This window comes from Notolepis coatsorum, assembly GCF_963971535.1.
Source record: "Notolepis coatsorum genome assembly, chromosome: 7".
Classification (NCBI taxonomy): Eukaryota; Metazoa; Chordata; class Actinopteri; order Aulopiformes; family Paralepididae; genus Notolepis; species Notolepis coatsorum.
The window spans coordinates 139,778,196-139,802,743 of record NC_140171.1 but is presented as its reverse complement, the minus strand read 5'-3'; the positions used below and the strand labels follow the sequence as shown (position 1 = coordinate 139,802,743).

The following is a 24,548-nucleotide window of genomic DNA, read 5'->3' as shown; positions in this document are numbered from 1 at the left end:
CTGCAAAGGGGGTCAATGTCAGACTTTGCAATCAAAAGTTAGGGGGCTAATAACCCTTGCCATAATTTCAGTGCGCCCCCTAACTTTTGATTGCAAGGTCTGACATTGACCCCCTTTTCAGGAGTTGACCTAGAGCCCACCAATGTCATGCATATCAAATTTGGTCAATGTCAGACCTTGCAATACACTGTAAGGCACTGTAAGGCTACTGTCCTGCCTCACTTCCAGTGATGAAGCTAAGCTATGCTAACAGAGCGTCTATTCCCAAAGCTAAAATGCACGCACAGAGACAAAAAAGGTATGTATCTTCTTGTCTAACTCCAGGGAAGATGTTAAATAAGCTAATTTCCCAAAATAGTGGAGTTCCCCTTTAAGGTTTTATGAATATTTACACAACAGATGATAGACTGTGATGAAAGACCACTAAAAGAGTAACATGAGGTTATTTGTTTCATGTAATATATATTACACCTAATACTGAGAATGAATGAATGAATGAATGAATGAACACTTTATTTAACAGATTGCAGAATGGGTACAATACAGTACGGCTCAATACACACAATTGTTAAGGGGATGCAGACCAGATAAAGACTTTTGTCTTGTTTACATCAGGGTCCCCCATTTTCAATTCATATTGACATTTATGACATACACAACATACATGACATTTATGGCATAGGGACATACATGACATACAGGTATATAGTACTGTTATATTTGTGACATGTACGATATGCAAATATACAGTAATGTTACCCATAGATCCTAACAGAGAAGACTGTACATTAGGAGGGGGTGGGAGGAAAAATATACATATACATTGATTATACCATATTGCCTATAATAATAAAAAATAAATAATCAGTAGTATTGGCTTGTCGCAGTCTACGTGCCACAATAGCATAGTAGGCCTGGCTGTTACATTTCTCAAGATATATTTAAATATGTTACATTTCTTTGTGGTCAGGTAAACAGTAGACTGTTGGCTTTTTACATTCACCACTAGAGAGATTCTTTACCCTCGAGTTATACCAGTCTGCTCTGCTGCACCTCTCGCTGTCCCTGAGATACGTTCAGTTTCAGGAACGGACCTGCTAATGGCAACGATGTATAACTTCCCCTACGAATGTTAACCGTGGTACGTGCCGTATTATCTGAATTACATAAACACGGCAAGTGACAAATTACAATACTTTACGATAAGCAATCGGACCTTTCAAATTTTATCAAGCGTTTGTGTTCCAAACAGCCGCCCTCTGACTGGCGTGTCGAACGCGCCCCGCCGGCGAGGCGGCTGCTGCTGCTGCTGCCACTTCAGTGCGACGTCACATCCAGCTTACTTGACTGACTCCAGCAGACCAACACTGGCCACTAGGGCTGTCCCCGACTAAGGATTTGTATAGTCGATTTGTAGTCGCCAAAATATGCCGATAGTCGACTATGAAAAAAATAATAATAATATATACGGTATATATATATATATATATTTTTTTTATCATTCCATTTGGGCTGTGGGGGGTGCTTAATGTCTGAAGGAGTCGACTGAAGGCTTCTTGTCCTCTGCGAAAGCATGCAATTGGTCCACTGATGGATACATCTTGATATTTGTCTAGTCTAGTGTGTTTATTAGATGGGTGAAATCCTCTTTCAGTGCCTCTGTGCCTGTTTTCGTAGGCAGTTAGCCTCTGGTATGCGTGCCTTTAGCGTTAGCCATGCTTCTAGGCCTCTTTTCTTTTGGAAAGAATAATAATACAAATAAATTAATTAATTAATTAAATATATATATATATATTTTTTTGCATTCGACTAAGAGGTTGGCAGTCGACTACGGCTCCTTTCGGTCGATTAGTCGACTATTCGATTAATAGGGGTCAGCCCTATACTGGCCACAAAGACCACGCTTGAGCCGTCGGTCAAAAAAACTTTACTGATGATAATCAAATATATATATAAAGCCTTTATATATAAAGCCATTTTAGGCCTACTCCCCCAATATTTATGTGGTTATATTTTAAGAACCCAGAGTACTTACTCCTTATGTTCCAACGACTGTTATCTGCTACATATATCCCCAAAGTTCGCACTGAATTCGGCGAGCGCTCATTCGTGCACTTTGCACCCGCTGCCTGGAGCTCACTACAGAGCACTCTGGACCCGAAGGAGCTCATTTTTCTTAGAACATTTAAAAACCTTGTGAGTAACTTGGAATCGGCCTCATATCGTTCTTGCTCCTGCCAAATATGAAAGGCCCATTATTTTTTAACTCTATTGCTCTGAACAGATTGTATCTTGTCTATCTGTTGTTGATTCGGTATCGTTTTATTGTGTCATCTTGCACGGTCTGTTTTAATAACTGTCGAAATGCTATGTTTTAAGCTGCTGTCTTGGCCAGGCTCCCCTTGGAAAAGAGAGCATTGTGTCTCAATGGGACTGACCTGGTTAAATAAAGGCCAAATAAAATAAAATAAAACAGCTCAGAGGCCGACGGGCCGCGGGTTCCAGCCCAGGAGGAGGAGGCCGGTGAAAACACGGCCCTATTAGCACAGATGGTTTGGATTATGGAAATCATCACAGAGAGGACCTTTCAAATCTCCCAGAGGAGCCGTACGCTTGCTGTTCTTGGACAATTCTCACCCCCCCAAGAATGTTAGTTCACATCGAAACACCCCCCTCTCTCTCTCTCCACAGACCCGCTCTCCCACCTCCGCGTTCCAGCGGTGTTTTAAAAGTACTCAACCTGTCAATATATGAGGGGTGGAAATTAGATTTGGGAGGCCCAGTGCATGATGTGTTAAAATAAACAGGGTCGACGTGTGGATTTGCGAATGTGACTCGGGTTCAGAGGAATGTAATCTGGTGGGATATGTACGGTTAAACTAGCGTATGAAAAATAACAAATGGTACGAGACGGATCAGGAAAGGGCAGCGGCCTTTCAATCAAACTGCTAATGGAGTTAGACAGGGTCAATTTTCAGAAAATCATAACCCTGAAGGCATTTTGTGTTTATTTTTGGTACACAACATTTCTAGGGGTATTAAGGGGTGCTGAATCCAAATCTGCTGTATACCAAGCTCAAAAATGTCAAATAAGGCCTCAAAATTGAGAAATCCAACATGGCCGCCAACGCCAGGCTGAAATCTATTTAAGTGCATATCTTTTTTACTAAACAAGGTAGAAACATGAATGAAATGTGTTTTTATATGTTTGCATACATGAGGAATTTAAAATCATATCCTGATTTTAGATCAGTTGTGAAAATGTTGCTTGAAACTCATATTTATAGCAGAAACTGTGGTTGTTATTGATGCATAACTCATCAACCAAATAAGAAAGAAAAGCAGTGTGATCCCAGGCCATGGATTTATTCATCAAACTCTTTTCTCTTGAATTTTTTTAATCAACATGCCATTTATGCAAATTAGATAGACCTTAATATGCGTACAGTAGCTTAGGTACAGTAATTTATTGTCAGTCATCAATCGTATTCAGGCAGGTGTCGCAGGTGTCTTGCAGTTGCATGATTCAGCCAATGCCACTTTTCCTGAATAGAATAGAATAGATTATAATATAATATAATAAAATACAAATATTATTTTACCATATCAATATAAGTGAATGTTCAAGTTTCTTTATTAGTTGTCATACAGAATACTTTGCATAAAATGTTTCTTTCTGTGTTGCTCCTGAGAGTGTGCTAGATAATAACAAGATAGTATAACATAAGTATAATAAGTATAAAATAGAAAGTCAAGTACGTAAACAAGTGTAAACAAAATTGTTCAGTGTATCTATATATACAGTACAGCTGGTACAAGAATGGTGAAGTATAGCTTAGCTTGTGGTGCCACCTTGTAGTGGTGAGGTGCAATAAGGAATGAGAATGATGTGCAATTTCCTTACCAATAATATAAATATAAAGTGTAAAGTGTGTCTAAAGTGGTAAAGTGGGTGCTACAGTGTGTTGTTTATTTAAGTGAGTGTATGTGCGCTGTGGGTGTGTTGATGGTTTGCTTATTGTTCATTGTTCATTCATTGAGCATCCTGATGGTCTGGGGATAGAAGCTCCTTCTGAGTCTCTCTGTGCTTGCCATGAGACTCCGGTATCGCTTGCCTGACCGCAGCAGTTCAAAGAGGCAGTTGTTTGAGTGGCTGGAGTCTTTGATTATTCTCTTAGCCTTGCCCATGCACCGCTTGTTGTAAATGTCTTGGAGAGTGGGAAGCCCACCTTCAATTGTGCGTTCGGCTGAACGGGCCACTCTCTGTAGTCTGCTGCGGTCTTGTGCAGTGCCCAAGTTCCCAAACCAGGAGGTGATATTGCCAGTCAGGATGCTTTCTATTGTGCATGAGTGGAAGTTATTGAGGATCTTCTGACTCACGTTGAACTTCCTTAAGCACCTAAGGAAGTAGAGGCGTTGTCGTGCCTTCTTGATAACACTGTCAATGTGTGTGGTCCATGTCAAGTCCTCGGATATGTGGACTCCGAGGTACTTAAAACTGTTCACTCTCTCAACCGGTGCCCCGTCGATGCTGAGGGGGCTGTAGTCCCTGACCCCGACCTCCTAAAGTCCACAATCATCTCCTTTGTTTTGCTGACGTTCAGGGAGAGGCTGTTCTCTTGACACCATCCCGCTAGAACCTTAACCTCTTCCAGGTAGGCCCTCTCGTCGTTTGCAGAGATCAGGCCCACCACTACTGTGTCGTCAGCAAATTTTATGATTGTGTTGTTGTTCCGCTGTGCCACACAGTCATGTGTGTACAGGGAGTGGAGGAGGGGACTCAGTCAGGACACAGCCCTGGGGGGCCCCTATGTTGAGAGTGATGGATGAGGAGGTGCAGTTGCCTGCTCTCACCACCTGGGGTCTGCCCGTCAGGAAGTCCAAGACCCACTGGCAGAGGTCATAGTTCAAGCCCGGGTCCCTGAGCTTGGCTATGAGTTTGGAGGGGACTATGGTATTGAATGCTGAGCTGTAGTCGATGAATAGCATTCTCACATAGTTCCCCTGCCTCTTGTCCAGGTGTGATGCTGCTGTGTGCAGCACATGGGCTATGGCGTCCTCCGTGGACCTGTTGGGGTGGTATGCAAATTGCAGGGGGTCCAGGTTGATGGGGAGGGAGGAACAGATGTAGCATCCGAGGTTGGTGGCAGAGTCTCTTGTGGACGGCCTTTGCAGAATAACTCAGGCACACCATAGATCTTGCAGATGAATCTCTCTGTTGATGTCACAAGATCTTCTGTGAAAGGGCCCTTCCCAAGGCCAGCAAGATCAGTGTGATGGTGCTTGAACACCTGCCAGGCTGTTTTCTTTCCGTGACCACTGAACTGGGACACACTGTCACATCCGGTGAGGGCATGGAAGGCAAGGATTGTGTCCAGTTGATCATCAGATAGTAGCTTTCTAATGTCATGTACTGGAAAATATTTTGGATCCTTCGATGTCCCAGCTTTCATGTAGAGATTAGGGGTGGGACGATACATCGATCCAGATCGATACATCGATGTAATTATCAACGATCGAATCGGATCGATGCGATGTAATAAGATCGATTCATATCGATACTCTTATTTTGAAAATCCTGTGGCGAGTCTCATAACTGATTGTGTTAAATGGGCATATGATATCATCTCATATCGATCGCAGGCACCTGAATCTAATCGTATCGTATTGTATCGTGAGAGACTTTGTGATATCGGCAAATATCGTATCGTTGTCCAAAGAATCGATATCGTATCGTATCATGATGAAACTGGTGATTCCCACCCCTAGTAGAGATGCGTACATCGGATTCTGTCATAGTGAGCCAAGAGTAGAAGCAGCACATCTGTGTCACGCGCTGACACAACGATTGTTTCCACTGGAGCCTGGATGAGAAAATCAGACGTGTATCAGCTTCCTCATGGTCAGCACTCAGAGAGGAGACTTCAAGATCTGGATCTGTTGACTTGACAGTTGTCCCTTCAGCAAACCTCTCTGATACTACAACTACAGGTTCATCATCCGGGCTGTGCTCTATCAGGTGGTTTGAGAGTAGTTGAGCGATATCTGATTTGTTGTCTTCAAGGGCCATGAAGCTCGACCAATCGGCAGGAAGTGGAACAGACTTGTTTTTGATTTCACAACGTACTGGCCTGTGGCGCTGTTTGCGTTTCACCCTTGTGCCTGTTTTGATGGATTGGTCATGGTATCTGTCAAAGACGACATCTACTCTCTGGTATTTTGCTCCCATCTTCAACACGGTGTCAGTGAACTTGTTGGCATAGTCACCAAATGTTGTAGTGTCAGGTGGCTTTCCGAGTGCCATTACCAGAGCTTGGCCATCAATGACCAGGCAGCTGGGTCCCTGAAGGGTAAGATCTGCAGGGGTTTTAACTTGTCTCGTCAGTATATTTGCGAACACAGACTTGTTGGTGGAATGTAGACTCCCATTAGTTGTGGCCAGAGATGGCGGGATGGGCATGAGCTCATGCTGGAGGATATTGTCAAGGTCTACCTTACGACCTGCTCTGTAAGCTGTGATGAGCATTTGTAGAATCTGCCTGTCCACTTTAATGGTGTTTTGCTTGTTCTTGGAAAGTTGCACAACTTCATACAAAGAGGCAAATGTCTTTGGCTTTGTTCTTTCGAATGGGTGATTTCAGGTTCAGGTGCTGGTCACTATCTGGAGGTTCACACAAACGTTTGTCCACAAACATGTTCAGTTGTGCCTGTCCAAGGTGTTCTGCGCCAAGTATGGATTCTTGAATCTCCGGTGTGACTACGTCCTTGTTGATGTATGTAAGAAAACTTACAAAAGCACATTTAATTCAGGTTTGTACCTTGTGTAGTCACACTTAACTCATTAAGCCCCACCATTTATTTTTTGAAAATTCGCCTAAAACAGCATGCTTACATTAAAATGCTTATATATCCAGATTTATAAGAGCTACTTGCATAAACTTGGTACCTGAAGAAAGCTAAGACTTGGGGGATTCTAATGTTGGTGTCGAACACTGTACAGTTATTACCAAATTGCTGTAGTATTCCTGCAAACACTGAAGAAATGTCATTTTTTGTATCCTCACCTATACAAAGATTACAGTTAGACAGTCAAAAACACCCTGTTACTCATGGTTGCACCCCAGCTATATTCCTACTTTCTTCCTCCATAGGTGCAGATGTTCTGTGCAAACTTTCATGTCAGTAGAATAAAAACTGTGGGTTTAGCACCTGTTTTTGTGGAGAGAGGGCCTGGTGCTGGCGGCCATGTTGGATTTCTCAATTTGAGGCCTTATTTGACATTTTTGAGCTTGGTATACAGCAGATTTGGATTCAGCACCCCTTAATACCCCTAGAAATGTTGTGTACCAAAAATAAACACGAAATGCCTTCAGCACTTTATACAAGCACATTTTCTGAAATTCTGCCTAGTCTAAGTCAGGCAAACAGAAGTTAACCCTGATTCATTCTGCCCACCGGAGTTTAGCCAAAGCAACACCACAAGGTTTACCGTTTACTGTAGATGTGCCCCCCTGTCACCTGTCACTATGACGTACTGATGATGAAAATGTATTATTGACACAAAAACCGGACTGGGAATTTTATCCTACCTTATTATTTCTGTGGTTATGTGATACAGTACATAATAGAAACTATTCTCTTTGCATGCTATAACAAAATTGTCATAACGTGTCAAAAATGTCTATGGAGCACTGCAGTGCAGACGGACACAGACCTTGTGTTGTCAAGCATAGAGGGGACCTAACTAACAGTGCTAGTGCTGCCATCTAGTGGCCATGTTACTGTACTGTACATTCACTTCTGCCAAAGGGAACAACGTTTCAGTCCATATTCGAGCGACTCACTAAAAAGACCATTAACACTTTGAGTGCCAGCGATGCGTTTTGTCATTAGTTCATGCCGCCAGTTGAGTGCCGGCAACGCTATATAGCGTTTGTTTGTCGTATTTTTTTTTATTGGCGATTTGAATTAATATTTCATCAATCGAGCCTCAGGTTAGTGTTGCAGACTCTCTCTGAGCTCAATTGGGAAGATACCGCCCCCTATCGTCTCTCCCTGTGGTACTGCACCCCATTAGTTTAGACTGATGATGGGGGGGGGGGCAGTTTCCTCATTTTACTTTTCCGTCAAGCCAACTGAAGAATCCATTGTGATCGCCGGCCCGGAAAACGCGTGGATTATGTATTTACAGTACCCAACGCTGAATCAATACACGCGATCGATATTTGGAATGGCGATCAGGAATTGGAATAATCTTTTTGGATAACATCTGATCTGAGGTAAGGAATCTATTTTACCAGTCTTGGGATAATCAGAGCTTTTTTCACAGAGATATCAGCGTTTGCCCTATGCGTGTGTGTGTGTGTGTGTGTGTGCTCGCTGATCAGGAAATGAGAGAATAGATATTTCAGCCCGCTTCTATAGCGTGCATAAGTACACATATACTATCGATAATCTAGCGTTTATTTGAAAACGATTCATAAATTCTCCACTTGCACAAATTGAAAGTAGGCACTTCCGGCTGACTTCCAGTTGCCAATAGTACTTCCTGTCCCATCCAAATACATTGGTTTTAGCTACTTTTCTCCCCTTATTTAAACAACTTTGTCGGCACAGAGAGGCAATGAAACGGTTGTATTATTATAGTATAGAATGTATTTAATAAGCAAACGTTTGTCAGCAGGGTTTTTGGGCTGTATTTCATGTAAAAACGTTTACTGTTAGTTTCCTTGCTCAGCCAGCATTAGCCTTCATTAGCTAACAGAGCTAGTGGTTAAACAGGCCGGATTAGCTTTGAGCTAACTATCTTTCCCGACCCATGTATTCATTCCATTCTAAACATAGCGTTAGTTTACAAAACATGACCTGTCTATATAACGTTGAGGAACAAATTATAAGTGTGTGGGTGTGTGTTTTGGTGAACATTGGACTGCAAACAGAAAATGCATCACAGTTAGACAGTAGCTACTGTTAGCTGCCCTCCGGATTAGCTTTGAGCTAACTATCTTTCCCGACCCATGTATTCATTCCATTCTAAACATAACGTCAGTTTACAAAACATGACCTGTCTATATAACGTTGAGGAACAAATTATAAGTGTGTGGGTGTGTGTTTTGGTGAACATTGGACTGCAAACAGAAAATGCATCACAGTTAGACAGTAGCTACTGTTAGCTGCCCTCCGGATTAGCTTTGAGCTAACTATCTTTCCCGACCCATGTATTCATTCCATTCTAAACATAACGTCAGTTTACAAAACATGACCTGTCTATATAACGTTGAGGAACAAATTATAAGTGTGTGGGTGTGTGTTTTGGTGAACATTGGACTGCAAACAGAAAATGCATCACAGTTAGACAGTAGCTACTGTTAGCTGCCCTCCGGATTAGCTTTGAGCTAACTATCTTTCCCGACCCATGTATTCATTCCATTCTAAACATAACGTCAGTTTACAAAACATGACCTGTCTATATAACGTTGAGGAACGTTATCTCCCGGGACGAGTAGCCACGTTAGTTAGCCAACAACCAGCCAGGCAGCGCCGTTATCTCCCGGGACGAGTAGCCACGTTAGTTAGCCAGCAACCAGTCAACCTAACGTTAGCTGGCTCCAGCAGATCGACAAGCTGCTGGAGCCAATCTAACGTTAGCTGGCTCCAGCAGATCGACAAGCTGCTGGAGCCAGCTAACGTTAGGTTGCTGAGGCTATTAGCACATCGACAAGCTGCTGGAGCTCCCGATGCTGGTTGAAGTGGAGCTAGGTAGCCAGCAGGCTAAATGCTCCCGACGACATCGACAAGCTGCTGGAGCCAGCTAACGTTAGGTTGACTGGTTGCTGGCTAACTAACGTGGCTACTCGTCCCGGGAGATAACGGCGCTGCCTGGCTGGTTGTTGGCTAACTAACGTGGCTACTCGTCCCGGGAGATAACGTTCCTCAAAGTCAACGTTATATAGACAGGTCATGTTTTGTAAACTGACGTTATGTTTAGAATGGAATGAATACATGGGTCGGGTAAGATAGTTAGCTCAAAGCTAATCCGGAGGGCAGCTAACAGTAGCTACTGTCTAACTGTGATGCATTTTCTGTTTGCAGTCCAATGTTCACCAAAACACACACCCACACACTTATAATTTGTTCCTCAACGTTATATAGACAGGTCATGTTTTGTAAACTGACGTTATGTTTAGAATGGAATGAATACATGGGTCGGGAAAGATAGTTAGCTCAAAGCTAATCCGGAGGGCAGCTAACAGTAGCTACTGTCTAACTGTGATGCATTTTCTGTTTGCAGTCCAATGTTCACAAAAACACACACCCACACACTTATAATTTGTTCCTCAACGTTATATAGACAGGTCATGTTTTGTAAACTGACGTTATGTTTAGAATGGAATGAATACATGGGTCGGGAAAGATAGTTAGCTCAAAGCTAATCCGGAGGGCAGCTAACAGTAGCTACTGTCTAACTGTGATGCATTTTCTGTTTGCAGTCCAATGTTCACCAAAACACACACCCACACACTTATAATTTGTTCCTCAACGTTATATAGACAGGTCATGTTTTGTAAACTAACGTTATGTTTAGAATGGAATGAATACATGGGTCGGGAAAGATAGTTAGCTCAAAGCTAATCCGGCCTGTTTAACCACTAGCTTCTGTTAGCTAATGAAGGCTAATGCTGGCTGAGCAAGGAAACTAACAGTAAACGTTTTTACATGAAATACAGCCCAAAAACCCTGCTGACAAACGTTTGCTTATTAAATACATTCTATACTATAATAATACAAACGTTTCATTGCCTCTCTGTGCCGACAAAGTTGTTTAAATAAGGGGAGAAAAGTAGCTAAAACCAATGTATTTGGATGGGACAGGAAGTACTATTGGCAACCGGAAGTCAGCCGGAAGTGCCTACTTTCAATTTGTGCAAGTGGAGAATAGGCCGTAAAATTACAACGTTTTTGTGTATTCCAGAATATTCCAGTAAATGCTGATTATCACGGAATCTTTATATTTTCCTTGAAAACGAGGGCTTTTCAAAATGCTATAAAATGGAAATGAACCGATTATAAAAAATCCGTTTTGACAATGTTGACTGCAAACAAGTCATTGATAAACGACGGGCAGATTAGACACATAGCCATAATCTAAAACAGAGATTATGCGTTCACAACGATATCATTGAAGTGGGTGCTGGCATTTAACCACGTTTTACCATGTTAACAAGTGGTAATCAAAGTGTTAATGAATTAATGAATTATTCAGAAGCATCGCCTAAATCTATGTGCACTATGCAGTATCCGGGGGAGGGTTTATATTTACAGAGCCTGCAATTTGTTTACAAAATATATATATTTTTTACTATATTTGTAATTCTTAAAATGATTATTTACAACAACAACAACAACAACAACAACAACAACAACAACAACAACAGTGAAAAAAACTACTTTTCAGATAGCTTTCTAGCTTCAAAATAATGTACCTTTAAGTCTGAACTTTAAGTTTAGTTATCTAAAGCACAATCATACTTTGTTATCCCTGACTATTTTCATTCATACATTTAAGAATCTAATCTCATTTATCAGACCGGCATTACGTCATCAGCACTTTGTTGCGATCAGGCCACGCCTCTTTTTAAATCTGTGATCAGGCCATGCCTCTTTTTAATCTGTGATCAGGCCACGCCTCTTCTTTATCTGTGATCAGGCCACGCCTCTTCTTTATCTGTGATCAGGCCACGCCTCTTTTTAATCTGTGATCAGGCCACGCCTCTTCTTTATCTGTGATCAGGCCACGCCTCTTTTTAAATCTGTGATCAGGCCATGCCTCTTTTTAATCTGTGATCAGGCCACGCCTCTTCTTTATCTGTGATCAGGCCACGCCTCTTTTTAAATCTGTGATCAGGCCATGCCTCTTTTTAATCTGTGATCAGGCCACGCCTCTTCTTTATCTGTGATCAGGCCACGCCTCTTTTTAAATCTGTGATCAGGCCATGCCTCTTCTTTATCTGTGATCAGGCCACGCCTCTTTTTATCTGTGATCAGGCCACACCTCTTTTTATCTGTGATCAGGCCACACCTCTTTTTTATCTGTGATCAGGCCACACCTCTTCGTTATCTGTGATCAGGCCACACCTCTTTTGATCTGTGATCAGGCCACGCCTCCTTTTTAACCTGTGATGATAATAATAATAATAATAATAACTTTATTTGTATAGCACTTTTCATACATAAATTGCAGTTCAAAGTGCTCAGGTCACGCCTCTTTTTTATCTGTGATCAGGCCACGCCTCTTCTTTTTTATCTGTGATCAGGCCACGCCTCTTTTTGATCTGTGGGAGTACACAGGGGATAGGTGGCATTTGTCACAAACTACAACTCTTAATATTAAGAAATGTCCAGGTAGATTCTTGCCTCTGAATGGGGAAATACTATATAGAGAAAGGGGCTTATCAGAAAACACCTTAAAGGGGAGATGAAGCATAGCGATATAAACATAGTCATAGCATCAAATTAGTATTTAGATGAGCCACAGAAAAAATCACGTTATAAAAATAAGCAGTTTCTAAGAAAAAACTATTTGTTATGTCCTTTTTTGAAGCATTTATCAACATGGGCGCCGCCATTTTGTTTGGTGACGTCACGGTGTTGGTTTGGTCTGGCTCCTGCTGGGTAGCTGCCTAGTAAACATGGAGTGTCAGTAAATGCAACGTTGCCTACCAAACAACGGGACCGCGGTGGTTCTTTTTGTATTGCTCCTGGCTGTTCAAACTAATTTTACCGTGTGTGACGTACCTGGGTACGTGGGTTGGTCATTACCATTATTACTGTATTTATGACACCTTCTGAACATCAGGTTAGTATATTTAATGTGTTATGTTTTGTAGGTGATGTGTGTGTGTGTGAACATGAGAGCTAATGCTGTCTCTTTTCTCTCCCTGTCAGGTGCTGCCCATTCCTACTGAAGAGTGCTGATTGCCTAATGAATGACAGCTGATGGCAATCACCTCGAGAGGGATGGGTAGCCAAATACCTGACAGCACACACACGTCGGGGCGCCTCATTCTGTCAGTTGCCAGTGACCAGAGAAGAGTGAGGTTGCCATTGCTTGCCACTGTGGTGGAATTGATACTGTGCTTAGCTACTGCTTCGGGTGGACTGAAGTACTGGTATATGTATATATATATTGTTGGCCTTTGTGCCACTTCTTTACCTGAGTGAGTATCCTTTTGTTGGCCTTGCGCCTATTTTCCACTGAGTGTGGAGTGATACTGTTGGTAGGTTTTTGCTGGGTGGTTCCCAGTACCAACCTCTGGCTGGTTGGTTAGTTTAACTATTATTCTCACCTTGTTTGTTCTCCCCTTACCCTTCTCCCCGTTTGTTAATTGTTTGTGGGTTGTTTTTTCCCTTTGTTGCCTATTTTCACATCAGTGGAGGTTTCAAACCCTACCCGGCATAATAAATATAATTTACTATTTTTTGGAACAACGTCTTGTGTTTATTATTACCTACCTGCCCGGGACTATTTTGAAAGCATTTACTGAGAGAGGCTGTTTCTGTTCATGTACAGCCTGCTCCAGATACTATTCAGGGCGGTCGTTAGACCTTCGTACATGACACTGTGTGAAAGAGAGGAAAGTTGGTTAATTTCCACAAACTACCAGTGAAAAAAACAGTGTTGTTCAACCACCGTCGCGGGGCATTTAGCTACCTGGCTACCTAGCTCCAGTTCAACCACCGTCGCGGGGCATTTAGCTACCTGGCTACCTAGCTCCAGTTCAGCTAACTAGCTACATGCAGCATTTAGCGAGCTGGGTTAGCCGGCTAGTTTGCTTTGAATCCCGGCTGCGGCTAGGTAGTCAGGTAGCTAAATGCCCCGCGAATTTTCTCACTTTATTATTGATTTAGGGGAGTGGGCGGGGCCTCATGGTCTGATCTGCGGGGGGGGCCCCGACATATTGCGCAACGCCACTGAACTAGATGGTGCAAGGCGGAGTCTCCAGCGTGGTTCACCGGTGGCCATCTTGTCACAGGCAGCACGCCCACTCATGGTAAATGATAAATGGTTGCTTTTTTATATAGCGCTTTTATCCAAATCGCTTTACAATTTGTTACATTTTACCCATTCACTCACACACCGACGGCGGAGGTTATTCAATTAGATTCGTTATTTTGATTTACTAAACTTACAAACTTACTTTGTTTGATACAAATGATCTTTTTTTATAGGAAGGCAACATATTTAGGCTAAATATGCCACGTTTTATAAATGTGTATTGATAACATAGTGCTGTAATACAATTTTCGAATAAATATGCATGATCAAGTTCAACAACGTGTGCTTTTATTTTGATATTCCATAATTCCACGTTGAAATTACACGATTACATTAAGTGTGGGGTCGCCAAAGAAAATCCTAAATAAAATGGGGTCGTAGTATAAAAAAGTTTGAGAACCCCTGATCTAGATAATCAAACCCAGTAGCTGACACCCATATAGCTGCTCTCTTTACCTGAGTCTCCATCTGTGGCAGAGACCGTCACCACCGCCTCCCCCGGCGCTCTGTTCTCCGCCACGCTGGCGTGGTAGACGTCCTGCCGGAAGACGGGCGGCTGGTCGTTCACGTCCCCCACCTCCACCGTCAGGGTCTGGGTGGAGGAGAGGCGCGGCAGGCCGTGGTCCACTGCCTGGATGGTGAGTCTGTGGGAGGTCTGGGCCTCGTGGTCCACGGGGGAGGAGAGATACAGGAGTCCTATGAGAGATGGGAGAGAGAGGGGCAGGAGAAACGGCCAGAGGGGGGGCGGAATTTACCAGTCTTGCCGAAACACAGTGTTCAAAAAGTGTCATTGTTGGTGTGGTGAATATATATGCTTTAATCCTTTCACTACCACACTACCAAAGGGTTAACCCTTTCACTGTGACAATACAGAAGGTTAACCCTTTCACTGCCACACGACAAATGGTTAACCCTTTCACCGTCTGTGTATGTGGTAGTAAGTAAGTAAGTAAGTAAGTAAGTAAGTAAGTAAGTAAGTAAGTAAGTAAGTAAGTAAGTAAGTAAGTAAGTAAGTAAGTAAGTAAGTAAGTAAGTAAGTAAGTAAGTAAGTAAACTTTATTTGTATAGCACCTTTCTCAGATAAAATCACAAAGTGCTTCACAGAAGTAAAACATAGCAACATAGAGATGAACGCACTACACATAAAACAATTCTGACACATCGTAAGCATAGGCATAGTTACAATTAAATAACTAAATATGAGTGCAACTAAAAACAAAACAACAATTATAAATAAATAAACAACGTATACAACCAGGAATTATTTAAAAGCCTGTCTGAATAAAAACGTTTTCAACTGTTCCTTAAAAGTGAACGCATAGAAAGGGGGAGGGTGTTCCAAAGGGTAGGGGCCATAAATTGGAAGGACCGGTCACCTTTTGTTATTAACCGGGTCCGTGGGACAACCAGGAGATTTTGGTGGGAGGACTTAAGTGCACGACTGGGGGAGTAGGGGCGCAGTAAATTTAAAATGTACACAGGGGATCTACCTTGGAGGGCTTTAAAAGTTAAAACAAGAATTTTAAAATGGACACGATAATTAATGGGGAGCCAATGTAGAGTGGATAAAATGGGGGTGATGTGGGCACGCCTACTTGTCCCAGTTAAAAGCCTTGCCGCTGCATTTTGAATGATTTGCAAGCGGTTTAGCACAGATTTATCCAGACAGGTAAAAATGTAATTGCAATAGTCCAGGCGTGATGAAATAAAAGCATGGATGATCATTTCCATTTCAGCTCTAGAAACAACAAATCTTAATTTGGCAATGTTTCTGAGCTGATAAAAACATGACCGTGTGAGCTGGTTGACATGGCTGTTAAAAGACAGAGAGTCATCAAAAAATTACACCTAAGTTCCTCACATGAGGTTTGACACACTGACCTAAGGGTCCAATATAATTTTTTATAATGGGGATGATGTGGTCGGGAGCAATAATGAGGGCTTCTGTCTTACTTGCATTAAGCTGAAGGAAATTATCAGCCATCCAGCTCTTGATGGCATCGATGCATTCATTAATAATGCAAAAACGATTACACTCACTGGGCTTAAAAGAACAATACAATTGGATGTCATCCGCATAAAATTGATAAAATATTCCATTAAAACGTTTAATAATCTGGCTTAGGGGAAACATATATAGGGAGAACAGCATTGGCCCTAGCACAGAACCCTGCGGAACCCCACAGGACAGTGGGGTAGAGTCCGACATGAACTGACCCACTGACACAGAAAAGCTTCTATCAGCTAGGTAAGATGAGAACCATCTCAGTGCTGACCCAGAGATCCCAAACACATCATTGAGCCTACGCACCATAACCACATGATCAACCGTGTCAAAGACTGCGCTGAGGTCCAATAAAACTAATAGTGAGTGTTTACCATCATCTGCAGCCATTACAATGTCATTGGTAACCTTAAGAAGGGCTGTTTCGGTGGAATGAAATTTCCGAAAGCCTGATTGGAATGGGCCATGCAGATTATGGGTTTCTAGAACCATGAGAAGCTGCTCAGCCACAATTTTCTCCAGCACCTTGGACAGCAGAGGTAGTTTGGAGATTGGTCTATAATTCTCAGGAAGAGAGGGGTCTAGGTTAGCCTTTTTTAAAAGAGGTTGAACTATGGCATGTTTAAAAAGGCTAGGGACAGAACCTGATGCCAGATAATTGTGGGACCAATTGAGTCAAGGACCTCTAAAATCAGGGATGAGGGAACAGCATCAAGGGGATTAAAAGAGGGGTTCGTTTTGTGCAGCACTATAGAAACCTGCTCTAAGGTGACTGGAGAGAACGAGTCTAGCAGCGTGAGAGGAGGAGAGACAGTGGTAGGAAGGCTGTCAGAAAGGGATGAGGAGCAGATGCCTGCTCTAACACCACTGACCTTATCCACAAAATAATTCAAAAAGTTATTACAGTCAGTATAAGAATATACAGGTACACATGGAGGCACAGGAGCTGAAGTGAAAGGGTTAACCTTCTGTAGTGGTGGTAGTGAAATGGTTAACAGAGCTGGATAATAGGTATCATATTTTCAACCTTCTCTAATAGATCAGGACATTTCATCAAATAGCAACATTTTAGATAAAAAATAAACGTTAATCCATACCTGTCTTTTCCTCCATGGTGAAGAAGCCCTTCTCATCGCCCGCAGATATGCTGTAGGACACCAGGCCGCTCTCCCCCAGATCTCCGTCCACGGTCACGGTGTGATGCACCAGGCTGCCCACCTCCGCGTCCTCCGGCACCCGGGCCGTGTCCGACGAGATGAACACCGGCCGGTTGTCATTCACGTCCAACAGGAAGACCTGAGCCGTCACGGACGCCCGCCTGCGGTCCGCCCCCCTCTCCGCCTGGTCCGTGGCGGTGACGGTGAAGGCCGCGCTGGGGGACGTCTCGCGGTCCAAGGGTGCCGCCGTGGTGAGGGTCCCCGTGAGGGGGTTTATCTGGAAGGGAAAGGGTGACCCCGATCCCGACGCCCCCAGTTCAGGGTCAAAGGCCAAGGAGTAGCGGAGGGCGCTGTTGGCGTAGCTCCCGTCGGCGTCCTCGCCGTGGAACGCGAACGCCAGCGTTCCGACCGCCACGTCCTCCCTCAGGCCGAACACGACCACCTGGTCATAGAGGGTGAGAATGTGAGTGTGTCTGTGGGTGTCGGGGGGAGGGGGATGTTGTGGGTGGGTGGGTGGTTTTTTTGAGCGGATGAATGTCTGGGTCTAAGTAGGGCGGTGGGTATGTTGATATATTGGGTCCATAGATGGTATTCCTGTGTTGATCCTGTGTGCATTAATACTGGGATTGCACTGGGGTGTGCACATGTATCTCTATACGGAGGTGTTGGTGCACACCCTAGTGTTGTCCCAGGTGTATGTACCTGTGTATCTAATGTTAGTAAGGGGCCTGAGGGCATGTCTACTTTGTACACTAACTGCTTTTATTACCTTTTTATTTACCTACTGTATGTCCTATTTTCTAATGTTTTATGTTAGCCCTTTAAAGGGGAACTATCTTATAAATGGCCTTTTTCAGTGTTTAGCATTGTTTCCTAGCTATGTGGACTTATATTAATATGATCTATGTCTCTAATTCTCATATTGGCGCATTCTTCCAATTCTCCTCTCACAATATTCACCCTCACTGAACTGAGTCATCTGAAAATGTGATGATTTGTGATGTCAGAAAGACACCGCTGCATGTTAATGTTCAGGCGCCGGTTTAGGAGCCCAGGCTCAAAACAGCTCGAGATCTTGAGGTAGAAAAATGCTGTTTTTGAGGACTTGATTAGAAATACAAAACAATGAATTAAAAAAAATATATAATTACAGAGGTGTTCCATAAACTCACAGGAATTGTGTAAAAGTGCCCAAATAGTGAAGGAAATAGTAAAATAGTTCCCCTTTAAAGGACGGGTGTTGCAAATGAGCTTTGGCTACAAACAACTACAATACAGGCATTATGTATTTGTATCTATCCCTTTCAAATCAATCAAATCAAATCACCTCGTCCGGGAACCAGGGGGCGTGGTCGTTGACGTCCTCCACCGTCACGCTGACGAACACGGACGTGGCGTTGGTCCCGGGCGCGAGTCCCGCGTCTTCGGCGCGCACCACCAGGAAGTAGCGAGCGGCGGACTCGTAGTCCAGCGGCTGGTTGACGTAGATGTCGCCGGAGGAGCCGTCGACGCCGAAGTGAGCGCCGCCGTTGCCCTCGGCGATGGAGTAGCGGAGGAGGAGTCTCTCGGCGGACGAGACGCCGGCAGAGCCGATGACAGCCGGAGGTTTGGTGTCCTCCCTCACGGAGAAGTGTCTCACCGTCGGCCGGTCCAAACCACCCTGCTGAAGAAGCTCAGCTCCGAGGATCTGGAGGTTAGATATAGTGATGATTCAAACAACCTCAGAGACTCAAATCTGAATTAGAGTCAATTTTCCCAACCAACTACATTTTCATGCACCAGGAATTTGAATGAAAAAGATATAATAATAATAATAATAATAATAATAATAATAATAATAATAATAATAATAATAATAATAATAATAATAATAATAATAATAATAATAATAATAATAATAATAATAATAATAATAATAATAATAATAATAATAATAATAATAATAATAATAAACTATTTGTATAGCACCTTTCATACAGAAACTGCAGCTCAAAGTGCTTCACACAACAGAAAAAAGACAGGCATAAAATGAGCACATAAAGTGCAGACATATAAAATCACAGTTTTTCACATTAGGATCTAACATCCCAACAGGCCACCTTGTTTATGGTTTGATTCAGTTTTAAATAGACAATAATAAAAAGAGTAACATCGAATAGACAGAGTAAAATAGTGCACATAAAGTGCAGACACATAAAATCCCATTTTTTTTTACAGTGCAATAAAAAATTTCTGGATGACTGTTTAACAGTTTAAAGTCGTCTTTACCTTCTCTGTTTGGTATCCACAGTTTAAAACCTGACAGTCTTCCCTCCTGATACCCACGATATTGGCTTTTTTAATAGGTAATTAACATTACATATATCTTGTTGTGGAATTAACACAACATTATGCATACTCATGACAATAAATTAAATAAAAATTATATATATTTTTTTAAACCGATACCGTTAATTTCCGATATTAAATTTGAATGCCAATATCGGCCGATAATATCGCTAGGCCTCATGACACCACGGTACACATACCTGTACATTAACGAGTGCCGTCTCCTGCAGAGGAGTGGGTCCGCTGTCCTGAGCGACCACGTGCAGGGTGTGTTGTGTTTCGCTACTCTGGGCCAACAGTGCCGTGGTTCTGATGTCTCCGCTCTGACGATTCACCTCAAAGAGTCCTCGGTCATCACCGTCTTCAAGACAACATGAGAGAAACACAGGGTATGTGTATTGAGCATTAGTCACACGGTGGCCATTTTGCCCTGATGTCATGCTCAGGTTGGGTTCCTTTCTTCCGTGTGAATAAGGCCAATGCAGCATAGTAGGGGTGGGGGAAAAAAATCGATACAGCAATATATTGTGATATTTTGCATGCCGATTTTATATCAATACAGTATTGCCAAGTATCGATAATATATATATATTTTTTTGACAATCCCATTTTACTGCAATAAAAAATATTGGAATGAGGTGAGCAGACTGAAAGCGTTAGCTTATTAGATAAAAAAAGAATTATGTATATTGTGTATATTGGTCCTCATCCTCAAGACGATACATATTTGTAAGTACCTTTGTAAATATCTTTTCCAAAAATCTTCCCCCGGATTCCTGAACGCGTAAAACGGTCTCCATAAGTGGCCAAAATCTTCGCAGCTGGGTTCCCATGAATGAAAAACGTCTCATAAACTGGAAGCGCGTTCTCGTACACCTGAATTTGCATACAGACACGCCCCGCCAGCTCCTTATACGGCAAATATTATCCTAATGACTTGTTTTATTAGGTATTATAGTAGTAAGTCCTACTGTAGAACATGACATGTGTGACATCTCATTTAGTAATGTCAATATGAACGACTGCGGGCTTGGCTCTCAAGGCACCTCCTGCTCCGTCTGCGGTCATGAACAAGGGGGGCAGCTCTATCTGCGATATCCTGATCAAACAAACCAACATTGAGTCATGACAATAAATGCTAAACGTAATTGTCAATGATACAAATATTGTCGTATTTATTATCATTCTAATTATTTAATTCCGTGGATGTCGGTAGAATCGAAGTGAGGGCAATGCCCAAGGACTTCTCCCAAAGAAAGCTGTTAAAAACACAGGCGCACACCGGTCTGTCCGACTTACGGCTGCCTTTTCGAGTTTGTAAATCCTACATAAAAACGAATTTACAATACGAAGCCGTTCCAGAAAGCCTTGTAAATCGAGTTATGAAGGAATTCCATGGTAACTTTCACGTATGTCCGTTCAAGAATGAGGACCATTATTTGCAGTTGAATCGCGGTGATATTACAATATTGTGACTCTAATATCGTGATAATAGTGGCAGTGGTGTCAGGAGAACTGCCTCTCCCTGAACGTCAGCAAAACAAAAGAGATGATTGTGGACTTCAGGAGGTCGGGGGTCAGGGACTACAGCCCCCTCAGCATCGACGGGGCACCGGTTGAGAGAGTGAACAGTTTCAAGTACCTCGGAGTCCACATATCCGAGGACTTGACATGGACCACACACATTGACAGTGTTGTGAAGAAGGCACGGCAACGCCTCTACTTCCTCAGGCGCCTAAGGAAGTTCCAAGTCAGTCAGAAGATCCTTAAGAACTTCTAGTCATGCACAATAGAGAGCATCCTGAGTGGCAATATCACCTCCTGGTTTGGGAATAGCACCGCACAAGACCGTAGCAGACTACAGAGAGTGGCCCGTTCAGCCGAACGCACAATTGGAGGGGGGCTTCCCACTCTCCAGGACATTTACAACAAGCGGTGCAGGGGTAAGGCTAAGAGAATTATCAAAGACTCCAGCCACCCAAACAACTGCCTCTTTGAACTGCTGCGGTCAGGCAAGCGATACCGGAGTCTCATGGCAAGCACAGAGAGACTCAGAAGAAGCTTCTATCCTCAGGCCATCAGAATGCTAAATGACAATAACACTATGTAACAACCATCAAATGCACGCACAGCACACACATCCACACGCACACACTCACTTTAAATAAACAACTCACTGCAGCACCCACTTTACCCACTTTAGAACACCTAAACACACTTTATATTTATTGGTAAAGAATTTGCACTACAACCCATACCTCATTACACCTTACTGTAAATTGTACCTAAATTGTACCTCATCCCATTTCTGCTTTGCACTGTATAGTATATTGTATTCTACTCTGCATTGTACATTGTATATATGTATATACTGAACACTTTTGTCCACGTACTTGACTTCTATTTTATACTTGCTATACTTATTTTATACTTATCTATTTTTGTCTAGCACAGTCTCTGGAGCGTAACAGAAAGAAGCATTTTGTATAAAAGTATTCTGTACTTCTTTTTTTTTATCCACTTTTTCTCCCATTTTCTATTTTTCTCCCATCCCAATTTTTCATATCGTCCAATTCAACCCTCCCCTGTCTTCGAACGTTGTTTCTTGCCTCCCACAAGCCGGCTGCAATGTGGACTAAGTCATACATAGCACGAGTCCCTCCGATACTCGAGGTAACAGCCGTCGCATCTTTTCACCTGCGCGGCTCGATCTTTCAGCGTCGGGGATCTGGGCTTTGATTCTACTGCGCAGGCGCACCAACTGACCTGTAGGAGTCGCTGTCCACAACGCCCGATCCCCACCCTTCAGTTTCCCTCCCCGTAATACGGCCAATGTGTATTACTGTGGACGACCAGCTAAACTGAAAGCAATGTGGAGAGCGGGGCTCGAACAGGAGGCATCCTGTTCGTGCCTAGTCTCCAGCATTCGTTGCGAGCGCCTTTCCCACTGCGCCACGTAGCCGCCCCAGTATTCTGTACTTCTATATGACAACTAATAAAGAAACTTGAAACTTGAAACTTGATAATATCGTATCGTGGGACCTCTGGTGATTCCCCAACCCTACAGCATAGACTCAAAAGTTACCAATGAGTGGCATACAACACTACATATCTGTATTGTAGTGTACAGTACAAGACATAAAATCCACAAAACCATCAGATTTGGTATTCATAACTCACCTGTGCTGAAAGAAAAGGTGACGGTTCCATTTTCTCCTGCATCAAAGTCTTTAGCAAACATGGCTGCCACCAAGGACCCTGCCGGCAGGCCGGCCCGTATCTACACAGGGGTCCCACAGACATTGCACAATTTAATTCAAGGACTTTTAAGTACTTTTCAAATCACTGTTTTTCATTTTCAAGGATGTCACTCGAAGGATACAATTCACTTTTAAATGCTGTTTTTTTTAAGCATCTTCTTGGCCTGCTTGCCAGCTAGAGCATCACACGCGAAGAAGAAATGAGGAAAAGCAGTTGGAGCACGCGAGACAGCGACTCGTCAGATATTATTAACTCATTCAGCGCCAGCTATTAGTAGCTAGGCCACGCTTTAAACGATAGGAGTGCGTCACCTTGTTTGTAGAGCTATAACTATATTCTATATTATAGCTATGGATACAATACTATGGCCCATTTGACATCACCTATCTATCGTTCAATATGCCATAGCAACCAGCTAGTCTTCATGGGGTCCACACAAAAAAACATACAAAACAATTATTATTGCAAAAAAAAAGATTAAAAGTCAGTACTCAACACACAATGCATAGTTTCTAACATTTAAGATGGCTAAAATTACATGCAAGCACAGAAACAGAAAACAAAAAAAACAAAACACTTGACAGTGTTAAATACAATTTAAGATATTTTTTTTTTAAGTGAATCTAATGTAAATGCAGCAGAGGTTTTGAGGCAGATTATTCCAAAGAGTTAATGCTCTAAAAATAAAAGATCTCCTTAAAGCATTGGTTTTTGGACCTGGCAAATCAAGCTGCCCACTACTGGAACCTCTAGTGTAATGCTCATGCACAGTATTACTAAAAACTATCTGTTTATGTATAAAAACAGGAGTTTTACTGCTCATGACCAACTTGAACAGCACAAGTATATTAAAGACAATCTATTTTCAACATTAAGCCAAGAGAGGCATGCATACTGCTCACATTAGACCTTAGTGAACAGCCCAGTACCAACCGTGCTGCCCTGTTCTGGACCACCTGGAGCTTCCTGAGGTCACTACTGGCAGCAGATGACCACATCGCAGAGCAATAGTCAAGATGACATAAAACGAAGGTTATCCTATAACCCTAGTTATATGAGTATTGGTGAGCACTCTGCTCACTATTGGAACATTCCCCGTCACATACTGTATTGTGACTTCGAAAACGTTCAGCCACAATGCACCTACACCTGTCCAGCCACGCCCACATCCGCCCATGAATATAAGCGAGGGGTGTGACCGTACTCCTGCTCTTCCCTAGCCTTTCACCATTAAAACGGAACACCAACAGGGGTCCTCAGTGAGTGAAGAACAGAGTGCTCACCAATACTCATATAACTAGGGTTATAGGATAACCTTCGTTATATGTCGTATTGGTTCCCACTCTGCTCACTATTGGAATACAAGAGCGGAGCAGAGCAGAGAGCCCAACAAATGTACCCGCTGAGGTCCCCTACAATCATCAGAATACCGGGGAGGGTCCGGGCCCCCCCACCCCCCTAGTGAGGGGTGGGAGGGGGACAGGACACCGACTGTGCGAAAGAGGGGACAGCACCCAACAAACGCACAGGGTGAGCGACTACCCGGCCTCGCGCCCTGCACGCTACCAGGGAACGTACGTGAAAACAAAAAGCCAGCGTCACAGCTCCCACACCTGCCAGCTACCCGCAAGGCATTCTGAGGGGTCGGGATTAAAAAGAACCCGACCCTGCGGGTGAAGCCGTAGCAGCGGGGTGCGGAGGAGGTCCCAGCCCCAGGCCACACAAGGCAGACTTACCGCCG

General features: G+C 43.1%; 1 protein-coding gene across 1 annotated transcript in view; it reads right to left on the bottom strand.

Annotated features, from left to right (window-relative positions):
* The window catches only part of dchs2 (dachsous cadherin-related 2), a gene marked incomplete at both ends in the record, with an annotated part of 108,258 nt that overhangs the window by 50,119 nt on the left and 33,591 nt on the right, over positions 1–24,548 (bottom strand). Inside the window, 5 exons of the mRNA XM_084318409.1 lie at positions 14,513–14,752; positions 17,159–17,660; positions 18,546–18,905; positions 19,747–19,907; positions 22,727–22,826. Coding sequence (XP_084174535.1) covers positions 14,513–14,752; positions 17,159–17,660; positions 18,546–18,905; positions 19,747–19,907; positions 22,727–22,826 — 1,363 coding nt within the window. The remainder of the gene's footprint in view (positions 1–14,512; positions 14,753–17,158; positions 17,661–18,545; positions 18,906–19,746; positions 19,908–22,726; positions 22,827–24,548) is intronic.